We start from the raw sequence: 26,379 nt of genomic DNA on the forward strand, positions 1-26,379 counted from the left end.
AGCTGTGGGGGAGCTGTTTGTACAGTCAGGGGAATTGAAACACATGCAGTCACTGTCTTGTTATGATGAGAGATGGTTGTGGAATGGATTGATTGGAGCCAGACTTTTAAAAAAGAAAAGGTGATAAAATGTTGTATTCATTGAGAAAATATGACAATTGATCATAAATTAGTTTTTTAAATACTTTTGCAATGGATGAAATTATTAAAATTGGTCTATTGTTATTAGGTTAAAGTACATCGACCTCTTTGTGCAAGGGAGTGATTTGTGAATATCTCTATATGGCAGGCATTTCACAAGTAGATACAGACATATTAAAAAGAGAGTACATCACAATGTAGAACAAATATTTGAGGAATTTTGTTGCGATGCCATCTAACCCTCACTTACTTTCAGATAATTAATGGCACCTTGTTACGTTCCGATACTTCAAGGGTACTGAATAATACGAAGGGCTACTTGTTTGATAGAAATCTCCTGAATAACATAGTTGCACGGTTCACAATTAATGATAATATCATCATTAATAATAATAATCATAATAAATATTCATATATGTGAAGAGTCTGATCACATGTTAATGGTAATTATTCCTCACAATGATTATTAACAATGATTTACCATGGTGGGAAACAGATATATTTAAACATGCAACATTATTTATTTATGTTCTCAATCCATTTCAACATTTTATTTATTTTATTTAGTTATCACATCTCTGATATTTTTGTAAATATATTTATTGACAGTTTTGTATGAATGAGCACATTTGTAGCATTTTGTTCAAAATCACACCAGTTATATTTTAGTACAAAGTATCACTTCTGTAACATTTTATAGGAAGTCATTAACTGTAAACCCTAACCCATCTTCAAATCATATCCTGTTTGTACATACCACTAACTTTGTAACATCGGAGAGTGGAGATCACATCGGAACCTTTCTTCTCGTCTTAGAACAGTGTTTTCAAAAACCATCATTGCTCCTTTCAAGACCTCTCCGTCCAAAAAGGCTTTCTTGGTTTTTATTTAAATAATGTGCAGCTCTAAATGAAGCTTCGGTTGCTTTCTGTGACTTGTTCACCGGCCTCGTGAAAAGAGATGATGCTGCCCAAAGCTGCTTTAACTCCCGGCTTGTTCTGCCCGCAGTGCTGCAGGTGGGTAGTTAGTTAGTTAGTTAGTTAGTTAGTTAGTTAGTTAGCTAGTTAGCTAGTTAGTTAGTTAGTTCGTTGTTAGCTAGTTAGCATGGTAGCTTTGTGACACGTACCGAAGTGTCTCCACAATGTGCCGCTTTGCCGTCACCCCACAAATGAGACATACACACTTTTCTTTCACTGTTGTAAAACATCATTCTTCCTCCCAATCATTGTGAAAATAGTTTGTTTTCTTTCGCCATGTTTAGCGTAAAAAACGCACCTAGCACCCCATCGTAGCTACTCCCGCAAGCTTGTCTCAGCTAAAAGGGAAATGGAGATTTAGCTTGCGCAGGGTCAGAGCTCATATATACAGTATATCTCAAAAGTGAGTACACCCTTTAGATTTTTGCAAATATTCTGTTATATCCTTTCAGGGGATAACATTATCCTACTGAAACTTTGATATAACTTAAAGTAGTCAGTGTGCTGCTTGAATAACAGTATAGATTTATTGTCCTTTGAAAATTACTCAGTACACAGCTGTTAATGTCTAAACAGCTGGCAACAAAAGTGAGTACACCCCATAGTGAACATGTCCTAATTGTGCCCAATGATGTTGTTTTCCCGCCCTGGTGTCATGTGACTCGTTAGTGTTACAAGGATTCAGGTGTAAATGATAAGCAGGGCTGTTAAATTTGGTGTTTTGGGCACAATTCTCTCTGAATGCTGGACAACATGGCACCTCATGGCAAGGAACTCTCTGAGCGGCTGAAAAAAAGGATTATTGCGCTTCACAAAGATGGCCTTGGCTATAAGAAGATTGCCAACACCATGAAAATGAGTTGCAGCACAGTGGCTAAGATCATACAGCGGTTTTCCAGGACAGGTTCCACTCGGAACAGGCCTCGCCAGGGTCGACCAAAGAAGTTGAGTCCACGTGCTCAGCGTCATATCCAGAGGTTGGTTTCCAAAAATAGACGTGCGAGTGCTTCCAGCATTGCTGCAGAGGTTGCAGAAGTGGGATGTCAGCCTGTCAGTGCCCAGACCATACGCCGCACACTGCATCAAATCGGTTTGTATGGCCGTCGCCCCAGACAGAAGCCCCTTCTGAAACCGATGCATAAGAAAGCCCGCAAACAGTTTGCTGAAGACAATGAATCCAAGAATATGAGTTACTGGAACCATGTCCTGTGGTCTGATGAGACCAAAATAAACCTGTTTGGGTCAGATGGTGTCCGGCGTGTGTGGCGGCACCCTGGTGAGGAGTACCAAGACAAATGTGTTTTGCCTACAGTCAAGCATGGTGGTGGCAGCATCATGGTCTGGGGCTGCATGAGTGCTGCCGGCACTGGGGAGCTGCATTTCATTGAGGGACACATGAATTCCAATATATACTGTGACATCCTGCAGCAGAGCATGATCCCCTCTCTTCGGAAACTGGGCCGTAGGGCAGTTTTCCAACATGATAATGACCCTAAACACACCTCCAAGATGACAATGGCCTTGCTGAAGAAGCTGAAGGTTAAGGTGATGGACTGGCCAAGTATGTCTCCAGACCTAAACCCAATTGAGCACATGTGGGGCATCCTCAAGAGGAAGGTGGAGGAGTGCAAGGTGTCCAACATCCGTGCGCTCCGTGATGTCGTCGTGGAGGAGTGGAAGAAGATTCCAGAAGCAACCTGTGCAGCTCTGGTGAATTCCATGCCCAGGAGGGTTAAAGCAGTGCTAGATAACAATGGTGGTCACACAAAATATTGACACTTTGGGCACAATTTAGACATGTTCACTATGGGGTGTACTCACTTTTGTTGCCAGCTGTTTAGACATTAACAGCTGTGTACTGAGTAATTTTCAAAGGACAATAAATCTATACTGTTATTCAAGCAGCACACTGACTACTTTAAGTTATATCAAAGTTTCAGTAGGATAATGTTATCCCCTGAAAGGATATAACAGAATATTTGCAAAAATCTAAAGGGTGTACTCACTTTTGAGATATACTGTACATACAACATTTTAGTTTTTTTTTATTCTATATTCAATATTGTCATTTTAAAATAAAGAATAATTCAAGTGTTATTAATTATTTATTTTTAACAGCAAAACAATTAAATACAAATTTTAGACGGAGCTCCATGGTGACTTGTGCTATTTTTAGAACATGCCCTGTGAGCGACTCATGTAGTCCCTGCGGGCGACCAAGTTGGCCACCCCTGGGGTGAGAGGAGTAACAAATAACCCAGGGAAAACAATCAAGGGAAACTGAATTGTATAATCAAAAACAGTAATTTATTAACAAATAAATAAAAAGCTTAATGAACAAATTCAAAACACCAACTGAAAACAATGTGGCACTGGTTGAATAAAACACAGCACAACAAGTTAGCAAGTTAAGGGTAAATCAAATATTTCACACTCTAAAAAGGGAGCCAAAGAACTGAAACCACACGCTGACAACCGGCCTCACTGTCTCCATTCATTTATCTCCAGGCCCTGATGAGGAATTGATATCACCTGCGAGGGGTGGTACCTGGAGGGAGGCAGTTAGAGGGAGAGATAGAGACACGCCACAGCATGTAACACGCCTCGACAGGTCTACTGAAAGTGAAGGTGCTGTAACACAAGCATGTTTATTTGGGAACTCTGACAAAGCGGAGATTTGCAGACCTCAACCTTATCCATTAAGTAAGAATTATCTTTTTCCAGGTGTTTGACGCCAGTTGAGAGATCATGCAAGTTGTTCTCATTTTCTCCAATACGATGTTCCAGTTGCAAAACCTGTTCTCCTAGTGTAGATAAGGGTTAGGGTTAGGACACTCAGTGCAAAGAACGGGATCCACTAATATCAACAAGGAGCAACAATGGAAGTAATCTAAACACATTTGAGCAGCTAAGTAATGTAGACGTTGTTAGACGTCTCATAATGTTTCACAATGTGCGAGAATGTGTTGTCTTTACTAACTCCAGTCAAAGTTAATAGATAATAAAAATGATTACTTGCTGTGTTGCATCAACCACTCAAAATGCTTGACTCACATGTGTGTGTGTGTGTGTGTGTGTGTGTGTGTGTGTGTGTGTGTGTGTGTGTGTGTGTGTGTGTGTGTGTGTGTGTGTAGAAGGGCGTATTTGTGTTGAGAAAGGTCACAAATATATTTTGGAGGGACAACGTTGCCAGACAAAAAAATTTAAACGCTGCCAAATGTTCATCAGCTGGCTTTCAAACTGACGGCAGTGAGCAGACACACCTTTGAGAAACATGCATGCATGTGACAGTTAAAGTTATGAACACAAACATGAAGCCAGGGGAGGGGAGGGGGTATGAAGCTGGCGAGGGTGTGTCTTCAACATAAAATATTTAATGCTCATAGGTTTGTCCTCAGTGTGTTTCCAAACATAGAAAGGACAGGCTGTTGTATGCTGTGGCTTCCCTGTACTCATGGCTCGGCTCTCCTTCACAGAAGTGGGCCTGCTGCTTCTGTTAGTGCTGGCTTTGGTGAGTATTCACCCTAAAACTACTCATGTACTTCACCCTGACACACCAGGGCACGCTGCAGGCCATGATGGAACCTGTTGTTACAGTGGTTTATTCTTTAAGCGGACTAATTGCAAGTAGATATGACACATCCTTTATTAACACTATTCTTATTATATTTATTATTATAATTACTGTTAGATCATGTGGTTACAGAATGAGCCTCCGAACATGTTTTGTGTTGCCGGCGGCCGTGCTTGTGTACAGTAAGCAAGTTTTGACAGACAGATAGACAAAGTACTTATAGAAAGGAATGATTTGTACTTTAGAATACCTGTGATGATGAGAAAATCCCTGTCTTCTATATATACGTATGTATTACACAATGTACAACAATTAGTCAAAACAAACAAACCAAGAAAATAGATTTAGATGGAGTTGATTGTTTTTTTGGCTTCAGTTGTGTTATGTGTGGAATTGATGGCATTTGATTGAAAGCAGTGTTAGTCTAATTATCGTCAGTATGACCTTCATGTTCAGATTTTACTTTAATTTGAATAAACGGTGAACTTTGATGAGTGACATTCTCACAAGCTTGTAACATCGTAACGTCTGGGAACATATTGTTCTTTCGGTTTTGTGGCACACTTGATCAGAAGTTGATTTGTTTTGCTGTCTGTCATTTACACTGAACTATTTAAGGTATTAATTGTCTTACATATCAGTCTCACCAGCTAATCACTACAGTCCTTTTTCTAACCTGAAATGTCTGTAAAGGATTGTATTCACTCATGTACATTTTACCTATACATGTTTAAAAGACAATTCACTATGTTAAATCATTATGATACATGTCACAAAAACAGGTTGGTTCTCTCCCCTCAATTATACCAACAAGTATACCATCCCATTTAAACAATAACTAAGTGGAACGTAAGCCCCCTCTCACAGGCCTTTAGGTTTGGGGATGGTAATGCAGTGTAAACTGTGACACACATGCCAGTCTAATGCAGGCGTGAACACATATGAAGCCTACAATATCATCTATTCTGGATGTAAAAAAGAGCACGTAAAGAAAAGTGTGGCAGTGGGGTGTGGTTAGGGTGCCGGCTGCTGGGGGAGAGATGGGAGTGTCATCTCTCACACAGTAATCAGTCACATAATATAAGCATGGTGATGACCTGGTTCTGGTCTCTTGCAGTAGGCTGGGTCCTGCGTGTTGGTGTGTGAACGCTTTGGAGAGATTATGTTGCAGCGTGGTGCTTTTGATTTTATTTACCCCCAAAAAAACAGTTTAATGGTTGCACTGTAGCCTTTTCAGGCAAAACAAAACTTATATCAAGCAGAAGAAATGTGGAGCAGATTGGAAAATGTATGCTGAAGTTACAACAATTTCCTCTTTCACAGCGGATTGCTCAATATGGCTGCAATGCCATGGCATTTTAGTGCGGTTTAGTGAAGTCTCAATTTTGATAACTTTTCATCGAAATGGGCAACATCCTGTTGGGTTTACGATATACCTCCAATATACTTTTTTCTCCAGCTGCACCTGATATATAGCTACCAAATTTCACACATGTAGGTGAAACTGTTGAGCCATTTTGGCACACCCATGCGCAAGACCTATATTTTACATACGTTTTCACCATGTTTGAATTTTGTTTTGTTCAATCTCTAAGTTTAATTGCGTTTTAGAGCATGTTTAGGCCCTAATAACTGTGATTCAATGTGGAAGATAATAATAATAATAAAAATTACAAAATTGTTTGTAGATAAAGCAATTAAAAATTAATAATAAAAAGAAACTGTAAAGCAAACTCAAGTGTATGTCTGCTGTTTGCTTTCAGATGCTCAGTGCCGAGGCAAGAAAGAACAGGCCAAAGACTCTGAAAAGGAGGAAGAGGGAGTGGATCCTTCCTCCTTCCAAGCTGGTGGAGAACACTGACTACACTAAAAGGGAATACATTGCCAAGGTTATTTGGCTTTTGCTCATTAAAATCTTATTTCCCAGAATTACCATATGCAGGCATCAGAATTTGTCAAGTAAACTGGCAAAGTGCCTAGATGCTTCAAAGTTTGGAAAACGCTGAACAAAGAACTGGTTTCTGTCATGTCATTGGCTGCTGTGCCAATAACCCTGCAGTGAATTAACTTGTTTCAACTGGTTTCTTGCCTCAGTTATGCTACTATAGGGGAATTTGGCCCTAGGCTGCAGTGCAGGTTATTATATACTCCAAGAGAAGTGTTGTTTTCACAGTGTGCCAAACGAAACTCCTTTGAGACTGTTAACAACCACTCATGTTTTTTTTTCCCAATCTGAGATAAGAAGTGGGGTAGAACTGAACATAGTGTACTATAAACGTCAGAGCAAACGGCCTAAGTGTGAGACATTTTAAATGTCCCATGTTCGTTATTACAGCTCTAATAAATGCTTTTGGCCCTGGTAGGTGAAGCCACTCTGCAGTAGTCATTTATGACCATCCCAGGAATGCAAAAACGAGTGTACCCCGAAGCAAGAGCCTTTTATTAACATTTCTTATTGAAAAGTCAAAGAGACAGATTTTCACCAACATCAGATGTGACGGGCCAATAGCAGCCATTTATCTAATAAGGGGCGTGTTTTGAGACGATGATGGTGCAAAGCAGCGGTGCTGAGGCATTTTTTAAAACAACCAAGACGGCTGCAACTGATGTCCAACATCGCCATACCAAATTACAAGCACATCTGCCAGAGCAAATAAGACATGAGCTTGCAGATTCATCTGGTTCCCACGCACAGTAGACACCTTTTATCTTTACATTTTGATGCCAAAAACGGCACACATATTGATGCTACACCTTCACAGCTCATCTCTGCATGTTGCAGTATTTTTACACTTTTCCATCGCTCAGCACTACGCCACATGTTTTGTTTGCTCTAATTGGTTGTAAGTCAATTACAACCAGATTCATTTTAGTTTACACCTGTTGGTAATGCAAGCAGCATTCTAGCTGCATGAGGAGATGGGTAGCTGCTGCAGACCAGGAGGGCCTTTCACATACACTATTATCTCATAAGCTGTTCCTGAATGTTTGTGGGGCAATGTTATAGAGAGCCGCAGGCAAGAGGTCACATTCAGGCTCACTGATACCATTCTCCTGTCTCTGCATTGTCTATGGCTTAGCATAAAGGCTGTAATGGGTTCCTTTAATGTGTGTAATCACAAATATCAATCTGATTTTGAATTCCAACTTCAGTTAACTGTAATTCCCGTGGAGAACTTTGGTAAAAAAAAAAAACAGAATGGCTGAGGTCAAACGTCCTGCACCGCTAATAGTGGACCAAAGTTTAAGGTTTTGTAATAGTTTAAATCAACTCACTTTTTTATTTTAGATTCCATTTTCGGTGGATACGGTGGGCTGTTATGTTCATAAATACAATAATTAAAGATTCTTAGTCGAACTCTGATTTTACAGCTGTGGTTGGCTTCTGCTTCATAGCAATGGCTGAAGAGGTTCTTATGGTGCCATTCAACAGTAGCCATACAATATCAAAACATGTGTTTTACTTGAACACTAAAATAACAATGATCATCACAGTGTTTACAAGTCCTTCTTCTGTCTGTATTTTGTTGTCAGATTCGCTCTGATGAAGACCAAATTGAAAAGGTGGAGTATTTTCTCTCCGGACCAGGAGCTGACCAGCCGCCCATCAACCTCTTTAAGGTGGACCATGTCACAGGGTTTGTACGCATCACTGGTATTCTGGACCGGGAGGAATGCGCATCCTACAATGTAAGTCTTTCTTTAAAAAAGCCCTGATTGTGAGCCCTGTCACAAACATGTCCATGTTATGCTACCAGGGCCCCCCACTGCAATAGCTCTGCCCCCCACTTTAGGAACCACTGGATAAAATCATAATGTTGACAAAGCTACACGTGAATGGGGTTAACCAGTGGTCAGAGTTGTTGTGATTAGTGATAGGGCACAACCACGACGATGAGCAGCATCTGTCTATTGGGAGCAGTTTATTGGGAATGGCAGCTCAGAAAGCTTCCACAACGTCCACAAGAGCAGCGCTCTTCAACTGTAAACAAGTGAAAGAGGAATGATGTGAGAGATACAGATGTTGGAACATTGCTATGCCTCATGCCAGGGCCACCATTAAGTTGGGGTATTCATTATTCATTATTATTCATTATTCAATATAATATTTAATTATTCATTTTCATAAAATCATAAATAGGGGTAGATAATGCAATGAATTGGTGCATTAGTTACAAAATACATTAACATGGCTATCATAAGGAATAATAATAAAGGAATAATTCTGAAAACAATTATTAATTATTATATTTACTTTATTATTAGTATGACTTAAATTACACCAAATCACCTCATTGGGGACACTGAATCAGAGGGAAATGATAACCAGTTATCTCATAAAATAGTTGTCAATAGTTATAATTCACATATTTTTAACGGCATAAACCCTGATTTTCAATCGTAGAGTGTAAGTAAGTACATTTACTCAAGTACTGTACTCATCACAACATTTGTACTTTTAGATGTCATTGGAAATATTTGTTTTCTAAAACTTTTCAATCTAAATACTTCAGACCCGTACTGATAAACAGAAACACTTTTCAATTTGAATTGTGTTAAAACAACTTATACACTAAAGAGGGTCATTTTATTCTAATTGTATTTGGACTCAACTTGATAGAATTTATACTTTTCATGTTATTGATCACGTCCAAGTTTTCAGAATGTGAACAGTAGCTAGACCGACCAGATCCAGACATTTAAATCGGTCAGTACTTGTCCTTTACCGCTGCCAAAACACTCATCCATGCTCTCGTCACTTCCACACTCGACCACTGTAATAGTACAGCTTCAGCTCAGCAAACAAAATCACAAATAAACTTTAGTACGTTCAAAACTCACCTGCTCACCTCCCCCCAACCTCTGAGGCCATATCACCCCGGTCATCCACAGCCTCCACTGGCTCCCGCTCAAACACAGGATTGACTTCAAAATACTACTTACCACCTACAAAGCCTTAAACAACCTGTTTTTGCATCTTTGTATCTAGAAAAGTGACAAATAAATTAAATGTATTATTACTTCAACTTTAAAGTAATGAACTTATGCTGTGTGTCACAATCATATCAGAGTTTCTATTGGCCCAAAAGCTAACATGGGTGGGAGTAATGCACACAGAATTCTTCTTTTATTGCCACAAATGGTCCCCAGACCCTACTTTGAGAATCACTGGACTATATATATGTTTCACACTGTCCCTTTGAGCTGGTTTAATCATTACATTACATTTATGGAAAAGACACAATTTCATTGGAGGTAAATATTTCTGATACAGTGTGTATTATTCATTTCCAACTCGTATTGCCTTTATTTTAATGCAGTTGTGTTGCATAAGCATTGTTGGATCCTTCATGGACAGAATAGAGGTATAAATGTTTCATTAGAGGCGTGTCTCACATCAGCTAATTATTAATAACCAATCATATTTATGCTGTTAGTCATTATGATGTGGTAATGGTCAAGTGGTTGAAAAAAATGTGTATGTGTTAAATATCTTTAATAACTTTTGTTTTTGTGTGTATTCTGCCTGTAAACATGTGCACTATCTAGAATAATTTTTCTCAGAGACAATAAAACACACACACACACACACACACACACACACACACACACACACACACACGTGTTGAGGGAAACACATTTTCTCGCAAGGTCGCAGTTTTAAAGACGTGGTTAATGTTGACAATGTAGTTTAGTTGTATAGGAATGTACCAGGCTGGGCACACACGCAAAACAGTTGCTATAATAAAGTGCAGCTGCAACAAACAGTTGTTATGAAAGTCAACTTACTAGATTTCTTCTGAACAAACTTCATCTGCTGATCAATGCTACGAGAAGAGGCTGAAAGCTCTGGAAGAAATCTAGTAAGGCGACATTGAATTGAGGTTTGTTTGTCATAAAAAAAGATGCATGTGTAACTGGGTTTCTGTATTTTATCTTCAAAGATCAATACACAAATGTCTCTTCATGTAACTCATGCAGCTAACTGGGGTCGCTAAATACAGAAACGGTAGCACAGCAGAGAACAACATCCCAATGACAATCACAGTCCTGGATGAGAATGACAACGCTCCTTATTTTGAGCTGCATACTGGCAACATCACAGAGGCAAGCAGAAAAGGTAATCTGACATGTGTAACACTTATCAGCTGCTGCTGTGAGGGAGGAATTGAAACAGTCAGAGCTTAGCAATATGTCATTGTTTGTTTATGCTGCCAGCGCTGTCAATCAAATGTAATCAAACCACACACAGTCCAAGTGTTTTTACCAAACTTGAACTCAAGTATAAAATGTATATATTATATTATAATATTTATCTTAATAATATCTTATTGAGAAATACGTCAACAACTTAACAATTATGGAATCTAAATGTAAACACAGTCTGTATGTGTATACAGTGTAATCTCTGAAATGTGATGGATGGCACTGTTGTGATCCACTGCAGGAACCTTTGTCATGCAGATCAAGGGGAAAGATAAGGACCAAGCTGGAACAATTAATAGTGCGATCGCCTACAGCATCGTCAGTCAGGAGCCAGCAGGCACAGGTCACATGTTCACTCTAGACGAAAAGACAGGAAAACTGTACGTCAAAGAGGAAACGCTGGACAGAGAGGTGAGGCTCCTGCTTATTGCACATAAAACACATTCCACATATGCTGAAAGCTCAAATTATGGTCTCCTCCTGTAGATGACAATCAGTCATCAACAAATCACATTTTTACACTATTGAAATTAGTTGGAGCAAAATGTTCTCTAAAATTCAATCAAATAAGTTTTACAGCAGTACTGTTTTGCCCTGAGGGACTTTCTCACACTGCAACTATGATCACATGGCATCCAATAACAGAAGGATCTGTCTGTTTTCCATCCAACAGATTTATGACTTCTACAAACTGAATATAATGGGGATTGATTTAGGAGGGTCAGTCATGGGGCTAACGGGGACAGGAACTGTGGAGGTCAAAGTCCTGGACATCAATGACAACATCCCCACTCTGGAACAATCTGAGGTGCACACACACACACACACACACACACACACACACACACACACACACACACACACACACGAAGTGGATGCAGTGGGTGTATTTTTGTCTGATGTCTGTTTCCAGTGTTCCTAAGTTTTGTACACACAAAAGACACAGAAGACTGACAGTACGACTTTAACTATATCCTGCATGTTTTGAATCATGTTCTGTTTGCAGTACGTTGGCTCAGTGGATGAAAATGTTGCTGATGTAGTTGTGATGAGAATCAAAGCTCTGGACAAAGATCTTGTACACTCAGACAACTGGCTGACTGTCTATACAATCGCTAAAGGAAATGAGGATAACCTGTTCTCCATTGAGACAGACAAAGAAACCAATGAGGGCATCCTGAGGCTGATCAAGGTATTTACGTGACTTTAAAAACGATTGTACTTTTGGTAACTCGTGTTCTTACCTCTTATTGTCCTGTCTCTCAACTATTATTTACCCTCCATTCTGGACCAAATAGCCTTTGGATTTTGAAGAACTCCAACATCTTGAGCTTGGCCTGGTCATTGAGAATGTAGCTCCTTTTGTGAATGGCAGTGCTATACTGATGGATGTGGGCATTCAGGCTGGAGAGGGTAATCCTGTGGCTACTGGAGCCGGAGCCGGAGCCGGAGCCGGTGCCGGAGCTGGAGCCGGAGCCGGAGCCGGAGCCGGAGCCGGTGCGGGTGCGGGTGCGGGTGCGGGTACGGGTGCGGGTGCGGGTGCGGGTGCGGGTGCGGGTGCGGGTGCAGGGCCGGGTGCGGGTGCGGGGCCGGGTGCGGGTGCGGGTGCAGGTGCGGGGCCGGGTGCGGGTGCGGGTGCGGGTGCAGGGATTAAGCCAGGTGTCAAACCAGGAACAAAGCCGAAGCCAGATGCGAAGAGCTATCCCATTAAAATAGCAGTGAATAATGTGCCAGAGGGACCAGCATTCATACCTGACACCAAGAATGTTCCTGTATCAGAAGATCCAAATGAAATACCTGAGGATGGGGTGATCACAGTGTTTGCTGCTGTTGATCCAGACACAGGGAAACCAGCTGAAGATGTCAGGTAAGTCACGCTGCAGGTAACAGAACTTTAAAAAAGAAGAGTTTCCTGCTCAGCTAGCAGCCCTGTCAGGCTGTACTTGGACAATGATTTTTGTAATGTTTACCATGTTCACCATCTTAGTTTAGCATGTTAGCATGCTAACATTAGCATATTAGCAGCATCACAAAGTACAGCTGAGGCCGATGGGAATGTCATTTGCTTTTAAACTAACAAATGAACTTTCTTTCTCTGATGATGATGATGACTTAATAGTTTTCAAGACATATCACTCAAAACTAAATCTATTAACATGGTGGCGCTCTAGTTGGGGATCACCAAATTAAAGCCAAGTTCAGACTAAAGATTGGTATAGAGAGGAGTTGAAATTTGCAACAGCTTAAAATTCCAGTACCAATGTGACTAGACAAGAGGTGTATCGTCTCCATAGCAACCTCTTTCTCTACTTCCGTTCTAACTTCCGTTTTTTCAGGCTTTTTTTGTAGCTGAATATCATTTGTAGCAGAGAGACAGGAGATCTCCCCTCTTTAGTAGTTTAAAGGAGATGTCACCTCTAATCAAACTCTAACTATCGAGCACAATTTCAAGAGGGGAACGGCTGTCAACAACGCTGCGCTTCTTGGTGAGTTAGGCTTGTGTTGTTCAGACACGGCTGTTAACAAACAAATGTATGAGAGGAACCTCACCATTCCAACCAGCTTAAAGTTTGTAACTGACAGGGGACCTGCCTTACATTCTAAAGCCAGTCACTGGTCGCAGGCGACACCATTAGGCAGCTTGAGTCGAGCTGAGACGGCCCAGTTCACACCACTGTATCTTCACTGCAACGTTCTATAACGGTTTCGTCTTGTTGCGAGTCTTTGCTCTGAACTCAGCTTTAGAGAGTTTAGTAAGCTTCACCCCGCTGCTACCAGGTGGTGCAGGTGTATCTCAGGGCTAATGACAATTAATTTAATCGTTTCTGAGATATTTTAGTCTGGACCAAAGTTGCTGACAAATCGATTGATGTTGCCATATGGAGCGATACAACAGCATGGCAAAAATGACAATAAAATATTTGTAAGGAATAGTTCAACAATTTTGAAAATCCCTTTTCTGCTTCGAGTTAGATTAAAAAAAAGGGATGATATCACTCTCTTGTCTGTATACTAAGTGTGTAGATTAAGCCAGGAAGTTATTATTTTAGAATAAAGCCTGGAGAGAGGGTAAACGGCTATGTTGTTGGTGCTTGGTTTTTTTCCGCTTTGGACAGAGCCAGGCTAGCTGTTTCCTCCTGCTTCCAGTCTTCATGCTAAGTTTAGCTAACCGTCTCCTGGCTTGAGCTTCATACTTACACAGGCATGCAAGTCTCACCTAACTCTCAGTAAGAAAGTGATTATGTGTTTTTCCCCAAATATTGAACTATTACTTTTACCAAATAACTACTTTTGGTTAACCGTATTATTACTTTTTTTTGTATGTTTTTGTTCCTTTTCTTACATTTTTGTTGTGCTCCAGTTATGCCAAAGCCTATGATCCAGGAAACTGGTTTACCATCGATGAAGAAACAGCTGAGATTAAACTCAACAAGGCACCAGATAGAGAGTCGCCGTTCTTGGTGAATGGTACCTATATTGCCAAGATTCTGGCCATCAGCAAAGGTAATCCCATTTGTACTTTATATAATAATTTCAGTTTGAACAGGCTGCACCTTCCCTGCTGAAAGACTAAATAGTTCAATGCTTTGCTCCTTTGAACATGATTTATCACCTGTATGCTTCCGAGTTGTGTATTTGCCGGAGGTCATTTATGAAATGAAAAACACTGATTTCTGACAGAACCTGCCAAACCACTTTGTAACTAAAGGTGTGCCAGCCATAGAATGAAAAAAAGCCTAGTGGTGAAATAACAAACCTCCATAAAAGACACCGGCTTTGTTACAAAAACACTATTTAAATTGGGGATTTTATGGGGACATTGCTGTTATAAGGCATGTGCTGTAATGTGCTCCGGTCTGTGGGCTGTTGGACTAACTAAAGTTATGTCATCCTCAGACATGCCGTCAAAGACAGCCACAGGAACAATAGCCATTCAAGTCGCTGACTCCAATGACCACTGCCCCACCCTGACCACCACTCACAGCACTCTGTGCTCTGATGTAAAAACTGTTTATGTTACTGGCTTTGATAAGGATGATAGTCCCAACGCTGCACCCTTCACATTCAGAATCATACCTGATGGGACACGAGGCAGCTGGGACGTAGAGGTCATCAACGGTAAGAAAATATTAAGTAGTTCGGGTCAGAAGAAAAAAACACATACACTATTTTCTTTTCTCTTGCATTATTAGTGATTGTTGTGATCATTTCCTTTTTAGCAAGAGCATGTCTCTGTGTAATTGTTGAACATATAGACTGCCTATAATGAATATGATTCAGTTCTAAAAAATAACTCAAGTAAGTAATCTATGATGAGGTATGAAGCTACACATAGTGTAGCCATTTTCAAATTCAGATCTTTAAATTTAAGATTAATGTTGTCCTATGATGTTCATCTCAGAGTCTAAATCTAAAGAACATACAAAGAAAATGTTATGATTTTGTAATCGTTTATTTTTTATTGATCAAACACCGGATATACAAATGCAAAATAAAGACTGGAGGCTCTATTTAATGTGCCTGTTGTGGTAGCAATTAGTAGAAATATTAGTATTACATTACTAATCAAATCAAATCAAATTTATTTGTATAGCCCAATATCACAAATTATACATTTGTCTCAGTGTGCTTTACAGACTGTACAGGTTACGACACCCTCTGTCCTTAGACCCTCGCATCGCACAAGGAAAAACTTCCTAAAAGAAACCCCAAAATTAAAGTTACTAGTGTTACTAATAAAGTTACAACTAATAGTTATATTGATAATACGGTGTGACTTCTATCCTTTGTTGTCAACAGAGACGAGTGCCGCTCTTCACTCTCGTGAGGTGCTGTGGCCCGGCTCATATGCACTGCAGGTGGAGGTGTTGGACGCTCAGGGTCTGTCTTGCCCGGCCAATGACATTTTTACTGTGGACGTTTGTACCTGTGTGGAAACAGATGAGTGCAGGTTAAAGGCAGCCAAACAAGGAACTACTGCATCGGATCTCTCTGCCCCTGCCATCGGCCTGCTGCTCATGGCAATGTGCTTACTGATGTGTGAGTTGAGCTTAAACAAACACTCTAGTACATATTATTAGGGATGGCTCGATACCACTTTGTCATGTCCAATACCTTGAGTACCTTAAAATGTATAATTTGACAAGAGTAAAAAAAGACTCAACTTAAATTGGCTTGACATTGATCTGAATTGTTCTTCTCTCTGCAGTCATCCCTCTTCTCCTGCTGTTCTGTCAGTGTGGAGGAAACCTCTTTCCTGAGCAGTTTAGTGACCTGCCATCTGACACCAAAGAACAACTTATATCCTACCACACTGAAGGCAGAGGCGAGGATAAGGTTGGCTGGCATTTTTGTTTCCTTTTTATGGGAACGCAAGGATACATTACTTTTTTGGATTTTAGTTTAACAATACACAGAATCAGACATAATCCTAGCATTATTGAAAATTAACGTCTGTATAGAAACCAAGCTGCAATGCTAGAGGGGACAGTATGGTGTGTCACTGTGATATCATAATGGGCTACTTCTGTCACCACATAAAGACAAACAGGAAGGTTCAACCTGTCCCACCCATTCTAAAAACAGATTATTCATTTATCTTTCAAGTACATATTAAATAATTACTTAAAATGATCTTTAATATAATATATTCATTAACATAATAATAGCTCCTACTTATAGTTGGGCAAAATAAGTAGTTAGGAAGCTTGTTATATACATTTTCAGAGAGAAGTTAAAGAAAAACGTTTTTTTTAATGTACAGCTGCTGGTGATGATTTAATGGTTTGGAGTGTAATGACTTTTAACCTATATGCTTTTTTGATACAACATTCAGATTTCCAAGTTAAAGTCATACATAATATGTGTTGATATGTAACATTTTTTCTTTTATTCTTCTTTAGGAAGTGCCACTTCAAAGTGTACCTATCATGTTGAGTGCCCAGAAGAAAGTTTCGACCGCACCAAACTTCAACACCATTAGTTCAAAAAACAAGGGAACTAATCAGACAACTGCAATTTATGATGAATCTTTGTACAAGTTTCAGGAAACTAGGCAAAGTTTGATAGAGGTAGACAACGCGTACAGGTTTTCAAGGGAACTGTTCAACCATGGCAATGAAAGTGCTACGTTCAGCAGGAAAACACTTGGTGTCCAACACACGACAGCTCTGTATGAGGATATAGCCTTACCTGATGCTATCCTCAATGATTACTATTCACAGGTACGATATTAGCCTTGCATCTTTAACATTTAAACAGATGTTCAGTTTATTGACACCGGTGTTTGTGCTATTTCTTCGCCCCAAACAGAAAGCGGTGTGTGCTGTGCCAGTGAAGGACTGTCTTTTGGAGTATCATTTTGAGGGCCAGGGCTCCTCTGCTGGCTCTGTGGGCTGCTGCAGCCTCCTGGAGTCCGACAATGACCTGCACTTCCTCAATGACCTTGGGTCAAAGTTCAAGACTCTGGCTGAGATTTGTTCCCCTCCTACACAAGCACCTAAACTTTCCCTGACACACAAAATAGCAGGTGCTGTCAAAACCACAGTTACTATGGTTGAACCGGTTGTTAAGCCCAAAATTAAGCGCAGTGTTGAAACAAAGCATACCGATATAAAGACAGAGACAGTCATGTCATCTACTAATATCTCAAAATCATCTGTCAGTAATGTAAGCACTGCCCCTCAATCCATGGCACTTCCTCACACCCAGGTTACTAACATCAGTCATTCTGCTACTCTGCCCCGTCAAGATCAGACAGTCATACTACAGCAGCAGCCCATTTATTACACCACCAGCCCTGTACTACAGCCCATGCAGTATGTAGTTCAACCACAGCTTCAGAACACAGTTCTGCTGGCAGGTACAGCCCATGGAGCCAATTTTCCAGGCCTGTATGTAGTCAGTGGGCCCCAGAGTCCTTCTTCAGGACTCGTAATCAGTGGACCCCAAGGCTCTCCTTCTGGGCTAGTTATCCAGGGCATTGAGAACCCCAAAAGCCCTACCAGCCCAGTTAGCCCTACCCTATTACTACCTGGTTTCCCAGGCTTGTCTCAGGGTTCAGGCGCTGCGGAGGGCTGGAAAATAATAGGTCCAAATCCCAATGGTAATTATATCTTAGTTAAGGATAAGAGTAGTCCAGGTGAGGCAGGTGAAGTGAACCCAGGCTCATCTCAGGGCACTTTGCCCAGAGGTGCTATCCTGGTAAAAGAGGCTGCTCCCCCTCAGGGGGTGTTAGGCCCAGCAGCCCAGAGGAGTGTGTATGGCATTCTGCCAGGCCACACCTTTGCTGAAAGGGGGGATGTTGTTGCAGTAAATAGCAATTTGGGGCAAACATGGGTTGGGAAGCCAGGTCAGGTAGGGTTAGGGAATCCAAGAATGGGTATGGGACATTTGATGACAGTGCAGCCAGAAATCAGACTTTGGCCACCTGGGATGAATCCAGCTGGAATTAGGGAGGTCAGTGTAAACCAGTTCCAAGGAATTCCACCATTGCAGCAAAGAGCAGATGCCAGTGGTATTCTAAAAGCATTGAAAAAAGATTCTCAAAAGGAAAACAAGACCACTGGAATTGTAAATACCATCATTACTGCTAAAAAAGCTAAAACTCAGCCTTCAAAGGAGGTTTTGATAAAAAATGTGTTTAAGGATGACAGTGATCCAGCTCAGAACATTCATTATAATACAGTTGAAAAAGAACAAGATGTGATCCCCTACACATCAGAGCATGACATAACACTAGAGGATGAGGAGACTTGTAAGGTGGTCCAAAGTGCATTTGAAGACAATGAGGGTGTCCAAGAATATCAAACACAAACGTCAGAAAAATCTTCAATTGTAAATCTTGAGGAAGATAGTGCAAAATCAGTACCAGATGTACTAGAGACATCATTTGAGCAGTCTGACAAAGTGTTAGAGAAACTGGGAGATACAATAGATGACACTTTGTCCAATCAGTTGAATAAAATCACTGAAGCTCCAACAAACAAACCTACAGATGTGATAAGTCAAACAGAATTCAGTGACCAACAACAGAACGCAGAGGAAGAAGAATCAGAACGGCGGGAAAATGACGTTCCCTCTGAAGATTTTTCAGAGGAAGATATATCTATGGTCCCTCAAATATCCACCACAGATGCTTTCCAACCTGGATCAGATGTCACTGATTTGGTTTATACAGGCAGAGAGAAGGAGGAGACCTCAGCATTTCCTGAAGGAAAGGGAGCCACTTCCACTTTAGACCACATCAACATTATAGACAATCAAATACAAGATGGCACAGAAGAAAATGTGGGCAGACAGGAAGAAGCTCCTTTGAAAGAAGAAGTGGAAGAAGGAGGAAAAGGTTTTCAGCCTACCATAGTTCAAAGTCCAAAGGACGGAAGTGCTGAAGTTGGGTCAGAACCTCAATCAAAGGAAGTGACAGAGGATGAAAGTGACAAGGACCTGAAAGATGTCAGTTCAGCCGAGAAAGTTTTTTCAGACTTAGAAACAAATCAGGTCATTGACACCTCTGATGGTATCCAGGGAGTGAATATAGAGGAAATAACTACTGTCACCAGTGATACAAAGACAGATACTGCTGATGATGAAGCAAGGACATCATTGCAAACTGTGAGCACTATTTTAACTAACCAAGAAGGAAGAGATCTGAGTGATTCAAATCTGATATCAGCAAGAGAAGAAATGACCACCCAAGTACAAGGATCTAATGTGTCAACTATTTCAACACTAGAGCAACATCTGCATACAGTGAAAGACAATAGCCACAAAGAAGAAGATCATCAACAAAATATAACATCAGAACCAGGAGTAGGCAAGGATCAAATCAATGTAGATGCAGACTGTATGAAGAGAAGTGATGGAGAGAAAGAGAATATTGTGGAGGAAGGAGAGTCCCAGCAGAGTTTCAGCACTGATGATGACCAAGATGAAGACATTGAAAGACAATATGCTTTGAGTTCTCAAATGGAGGATAATTTCATCTCAGATGACAGCATTGCTGATGAAGAGAAAGATGAAGTGTCTGTGGAGGAAATGGTGTCAACAGTAAAACAAGAATTAAGATTCTTAGATGACCAAGATGAAGGGTTTGCAAAAGACAATGCATCATGCAGTTCTCGAGTGGAAGATACCTTAAACTCAGATGATAACATAAATGTTCCAGAGGAAGAGGAGAGTCTGGAGGAAGCGGCGTTATCCATACAGCAAAATGTTAGCATCACAGACTACCATGATGAAGATATTGAAGGAGAAGCTGTATCAGGAAGAAGTTCTTCTTCTGATGATCAGTTCATCTCAGAAGACAGCAATTTTGTGGAGGAACAGGGGACACCTGTACATCAAATGACTTTCAACTCAGATGAAGATGAAGACAGTGAAAAAGAAGATGCATCCCACACAGTTTCTCAATTGGAGGATAAGATCATCTCAGATGACAGTGCAAGTGGTGGAGAGAAAGAAGAGAAAAAGGAGACATCCATAAAGCAAAACAATTGCTTTTCAGATGACCAAGATGAAGAGAATGAAAGAGAAGATGCACAAGGCACAAGTTCTCACATAGAAAGCATTAAGTCTTACCAGCTGTTAGAAGAGGACTCTCTGTCTTTTCAAACTGAGAAAGATCTTTATTTAGCAAGTCAACATGCAGAGATGAATCAGGTGGCAGCAATGTCAAAGGTGATTGAAACTCTAGAAATACCTTGTGAAGTTGCTACACATCAAGTAAGGCAAGGGATAAACTCTTCTCAGTTGGGAGACATACCTCTGGATATTGCTGAGAGACAAGATACTGTTGATCCAGCGTTAGTGAGGGCTACAAACATGGAGGATTTGGATTATGAGGTAGAATCTTCTGAGGAACTGAGATCATCCAGGGTTGCCACAGGACAGGTTTCCATATCCACTGAAGATAAAGGGGCCAGTGGGGACATATTTGCATCTGGACAAGTAGCTGAGGGTGAAACAACTCAGTTTGATAACCAGAACACAGGCGTGATTAAAATTGAACAGAGTGAGGGTGCAGATCTCACTGACCTCGAGATTAGAGAGGGATTAGATAATAGTGCATCTGGTCAGGTATCACCAACCGTTTATTCAGAGATTAAGACCATATCTTCAGTGTTGGAAACAGACTCAGGCTCAGCAGAGACAGGAACTACAAGTTTTATGGCAAAGAGTGAGGTAGCTGGAGAGTCTGGTTACCTTGTTCAGAATGATAGTGTGCACATGACTGGAGAAGCAGCAGAGGTAGACCCAAATACTGTAGGGAAAACTTGTTCACTGGAAGTTATGTCAAAAGATTCTGATGACATGCATGGGGCTGAGACAACTGGTGGTGAAGTGAGTCCTGTACAGGTTCAGACAGTCTTCAGCCAAACGCCACATTACAAGTCCAGAAAGAGTAAAAAGGACTCCAACAAGAATCCTCAAAGTCCAAAAAGCTCCTCTGGAAAGTGTAAACAACAATGAGTGCTTTCAGTTTAAAGCTGCATTAACAATTATATGTCACGGGGAGTGTAAGGACCCAAATGCAACACACAGGAAACCAGGAATTGTAGATACACAGGTTTATTTACCGGAACAGGCAGGTACAGGAAATCCCAGGACACATGCAGAGACCTAAGGCAAATGATAATTTCACACAGCAGAGGGTCTTACTCAGACATAAGTAACCCAGGTTCAGAGATGAGGAAACCGAGCTCTAGGTCGGGGACAGAAGGCTGGTGGGTATTCCGGGGATTTGACAGGGCGGGTAGTTCGGAGACAGGCAGGGTCGGTAACAGGAACAGGAACCTTTCTGCACCAATTTCATCATTTAAGTAATGCTATCATTAGTTGGGTTTTATCAAATTAAATTTTCAAAAAAGGAGGGGCTGTTTTAGTCAGCAAATATGAAACACACAATACAGCCCCTTTCATACATGCACTGCAACCCCAAAATTATCAATACATGTAAATGCCTAACGCAAACGCAAATGTCTGAATCAGTTAAACCGCACATTAAACAGACTTGACCCTGCCAGCTCCCTCGTACTATGTCTGTAATGTCTGATGTTTATGACCAAAATACAAACTGGCTACGTGGCTTCGGTTTTATTCACGTTTTACCATGTGCCACCCCTCACCTAATCCAAACAGAATTTTTCTGTGATAGCACTGCTGACAACGAAAATCTTCTGTTGTATGCTACATGTGTGAAAGTGAAACTGCGGACATGTCCAGACCTGATTCATAAATGGCTCATGTGACGCTTTCGTGAAGACCTTCATCCAGTAAAGTGACAAAACAAAATGAAGTGCTGGATGTATTGATACAGCTCAGCTCATGACAGTGATTGAACAGTTGTTGTTGCAGTGTTTATTCTGTGTTTGGTAAGTCACGTGTGAAGAGCAACACACACTCAAAGAACTTGTCTCTGTGTAAGCTATGTGAGCCCAGACACAAGTAGTGTCTTGATAACTTGACCTAGACAGATTGAACCAGCAATGATTTAAGTCAATGCATCAGGATACTACTCTGTTGTAATTCCCAATGTTGCTGTGTGTCAAAGCTGCAGGAAAGCACCAGTTTTGTCATATTATCTCCTTGGATTGGCACATCCCAGCTACCATTTCTTGAATCTGCGGCTGTTGTGTTGTACTTGAGAGTTTTGTTGGGTGGGTGCATTTACCAACTCTTCCTAGCAGTTTTGAGGGTGTAACCCTAAACTGAGCATACTCAAGCTCCAAATTCCACATAGAGGTTAACTTCTGAATGCCCTGAAACAGTTAGTGATGCTAGTTGACTGCAACCATTGGTAGAGCATACCAAATAGACAAGAGTGACCGACAAACACAGAAATATACCAACAGCAGAATGTAATTTGGCTGTTCAAGGGTATTCCACAGGGTCTTGTTAGTGAGGGTGGGTATATTTCTACATCCAAGAGACCCTACGTAACTTTGGGTCATAAATAGGTTTGCTGACATCCAACAATAACCGACTGATCATACCAGACCAAAATGTACTTGGAGTACCAAAAGTACTCATTCTGCACAACGGCCCATTTTAGAATATATATTATATTATTGAATTATAGTTATTGATGTATTAATGTGTTCATCATTTTCATAGTTTTACCATACTGCCATGGGATCAATAAAAGTGTATCTTAACTTATAATAATACATGATAAATGAAATGTTGATCATATTTTTATTATTAATCTCAACCTGAATCCTTAAAGTAACTAAAGCTGTTGGATAAATGTAGTGCAGTAAAAAGTGCAATATTTGCCTCTGAATTGATGTGGAGTACAGTAAGTACTACCTCAAAGTTGTACAGGAGGCTACTTGAATAAATATACTTATTCACTGTCCACAGGCTCGGCTATGAATCATATAGACCTAATGTATGTTCACAGTATAACTCTTATTCTCAGAACAGGAAGTGATTCACACACCTGCATTCTACAGTATATACATATATACATTTTAATAAATACATATATAGAACAGTCACCTCAGAAAACAAAAACATTTCAATCATTTAATTTTCATGACGCTGGTGTGTGTATCAGAACATGTATCAGGCCGGAGGATGTGGCTGTTGAAAGTGGTCAGAGGAAGAAGACAGCAGCCACTGTCTCTTCCCGCCTCACACACTGAGTGTTGAGCAGTTGTAATGGCCCCCTGTTCGCGGGGCCACATTGGTGCATGCGTAGAGAGTTTTGACATTAATTAATCACCATATCTACCCTTTTGCTTACAATTATTTGCAAAATGTATCTTTCATTATCTTTCATTCCAACTTCACTATATAACCATGTTTGTGTTCAAGGCATCTCTTCTTACTTGCTTTTAGCTGAAATGTAAATGTAAACAAGTACTAGACAGAACATGTTTAACTAGTTCAAACATAAGAAACCATGCTCGATTTAGTAACTGCATTGTCTGCATCTGCATGTGTTAAAGGAGTAGTTTGTGGATTTTAATCTTTTTCAGGGGAAATAATTACATTACTTATTCAAATATAATTTGGGAATGCTGAATACTGTCATCATTTAATTCAAGTCATTCATATACCCATATGGTGTAGTGTATACGTTAAATCATTGGTGAATTGTTGTGTTTTCTAAATACATTTTGTGTATTAAAACAATTTTTAAGAACATCCCTGCTTTCTGTCTTGTTATTAGAAGGTTCCATCTGCAAAACTTCTGCTCAGTGTCCAACAGGTCACACTGTGTTGTACTGGACAGCTTCCCATGTGAATGTGTGTCACTGGGAGTGTGGCCAAAGCGGCAACCTCCAGCTCTAAAGAGTGAAACCTGTGATGACAGGCTGCTTCCACGGTGTTGTTTATAATAATAATAATAATAATAATAATAATAATAATAATAATAATAATAATAATAATAATAATAATAATAATAATAATAATGAATGTCATTTATACAGCACACTTTAAAATACAGTGAAATCTTTGCTTCACATTAAGAGGGAAACAATCCTAGTATTACGTTAATAACTAGTAAATCCTAGCAAAGAACCATTTGATAAGAGTTAAAATAGCATAAATAAAGTTAGACATGCAAAACATGTAAGAGACAAAATATTTAGGGACGAGTTTAAAATGAAAACACAAATGAAACGGGACCCTAGGGAAGGCAGTGAGGAACAGGGAGTCTTAAGATTAGATTTTAAAACAGCGACTGATTCCGAGGCCCTAATCTGACTCCAAAAAACCAAGACGGCAATGGCCAAAAGGCCTCTCGGCTTCTGGTAGTCAACAAACTGATGGGGGACGTCACAGTGACCACTTTCACCTCTTTTAAACAGTCTACGCTGTGGTCACACCCTTCTGCTGCAGAGAGCTTGGCTCTCAGTGAAACCACCCTGGATAAATACAAGTCCTCAAAAACCCATCTAAAAGTGTAATGAAACTGTAATATTAAATGTTTTAATTTCTATGCTCATACTTATAATTACCAATACCTACAAGAGAACTTTACAACATGTCAGTTTTACGTATCAAGGATTGAACCTTAACATCTCAATTCACCCAGAACACAAACAGAACTCTTTCATTTCAAGGTCACAATAACCCATCTGTCCCCGTGTTTACAGCTCTGCAAACTATCTCATAATGCAAATATAATAATCATATACTGTATATAATAATACTAGGAAGAAGAAGAAGAATCTTTTAAAAAGTAAGCAGTTTGAGCCACCTTTTTGCTTCTAATGTAGAAATAGATGTCAGATGTGCGTCTTTGTCTTTGCACAGATGCATTAAAAGACATTGGCATGGTATCAGGAACATTAGAACAAGAATTCCCAGCTGTTAACAGCACCTCTGTTTACACCATGGATCACTAACTCTTTGGATTTCTAATAGGCTGTAGCAATAATGTGAGGACTACACCTTTGTCAAACCTGTCTGACAGCTCACCATGAAACATTACAAACATTCACAGGAATGACAATTACATAAGGAGGGTGCACTTTCACCTGCAGCCAGCAGGGGGCAGCCAGCACCACTGATGGGTGTGGTTGGGGGGAAGTCTGTGCTGTGTTATGTGACAGGGTCCAGGAGTAAACCTCGAGATCACTGTAACAAAGTGAGAATTTAAACTGTTTATTGATTAGTACTGTTTAACTTTCATTGTCTCTGCTATTCACTCCAGGAACGTCCAGTAATGACTGGAATTTCTGAATACAGAAACATATATATATTTTAATGTTGGCTGAGTTATAGTTTTAGTTTAAACTATAGTTTTAGTTAGTTATAGTTATTTTTTAACTGTGTGAAATTGGGCTACATAATTGAAATTGACTTCTGTTAAATTGACTTGGTAAATGGTAAAATCAATGTTTTCATCCAGCGCAGCCTCAGATATTGCATCACTTTGTTTTATTTAAATGAGGTTTATAATGTTTGTTTAAACTTGTCAGTGCTTAAAGCTTGAACACAGGGAATAGAGTCGGGTTCTGAAGTAAAAAGCAATGTTATAAAGGTTATAAAGGAACAACAGCACAGTCATGTGACTTCAGCATCACCACCATTAAGCTGAAGGGGGATCAATAGTGACTAGTACTCTCATAATAGTCTCATGAGCACAGTGATACAGAGTACACATGTCAGGGTATCCCATCTGCTTTGTACATGACGTCATAGTGCATCATGTATTCTCCCTATCTTATCAAATTGCTTCCCACGGTCAAAGTGTGTGTGATGTAGGTAATATAGGAGTCAGTGCGTCCAGGTCCTGGGTTGTTCCACCACTTCAGTCGGATTTTTTAAAGTACAAAGCCAAGCCAGTTCAATTCACAGAATGTCTAGTCACAAAGAGACAGTTTTTTGTGTACTTTTTTGCGTATTTAAAAAAAGTACTTTTTATCAGAAGTATTGTTACATTTTATGTCACATCCGTTACTTTGTAGCCCGGGAGGTGACATAGAGAGAATATATATATATATATATATATATATATATATAT

At 40.1% G+C, this 26,379-nt stretch overlaps 1 protein-coding gene across 1 annotated transcript; it reads left to right on the forward strand.

Moving 5' to 3' along the window:
* Positions 1 to 4,571: 4,571 nt before the first annotated feature.
* LOC115006918 (desmoglein-2-like) lies at positions 4,572 to 24,768 on the forward strand. The gene is made up of 15 exons (XM_029429545.1): positions 4,572 to 4,628; positions 6,455 to 6,580; positions 8,226 to 8,381; positions 10,674 to 10,812; positions 11,140 to 11,309; positions 11,572 to 11,706; positions 11,905 to 12,090; positions 12,197 to 12,765; positions 14,260 to 14,402; positions 14,796 to 15,017; positions 15,699 to 15,938; positions 16,108 to 16,235; positions 16,802 to 17,122; positions 17,211 to 18,249; positions 24,719 to 24,768. Exons 1-15 carry the CDS (start codon positions 4,572 to 4,574, stop codon positions 24,766 to 24,768), a joined length of 3,681 nt encoding a protein of 1,226 aa, XP_029285405.1.
* Positions 24,769 to 26,379: the final 1,611 nt, after the last annotated feature.

This window comes from Cottoperca gobio, chromosome 4 (assembly GCF_900634415.1).
Source record: "Cottoperca gobio chromosome 4, fCotGob3.1, whole genome shotgun sequence".
NCBI lineage: Eukaryota > Metazoa > Chordata > Actinopteri > Perciformes > Bovichtidae > Cottoperca > Cottoperca gobio.

Bases quoted from the DNA above. Each gene is read 5' to 3' on its own strand.
- LOC115006918 (XM_029429545.1), top strand. From the start codon at position 4,572: ATGGCTCGGCTCTCCTTCACAGAAGTGGGCCTGCTGCTTCTGTTAGTG. The intron at 4,629-6,454 runs GTGAGTATTCAC...GTTTGCTTTCAG, and splicing joins TTCTGTTAGTGCTGGCTTTG to ATGCTCAGTGCCGAGGCAAG. The intron at 15,018-15,698 runs GTAAGAAAATAT...TGTTGTCAACAG, and splicing joins GGACGTAGAGGTCATCAACG to AGACGAGTGCCGCTCTTCAC.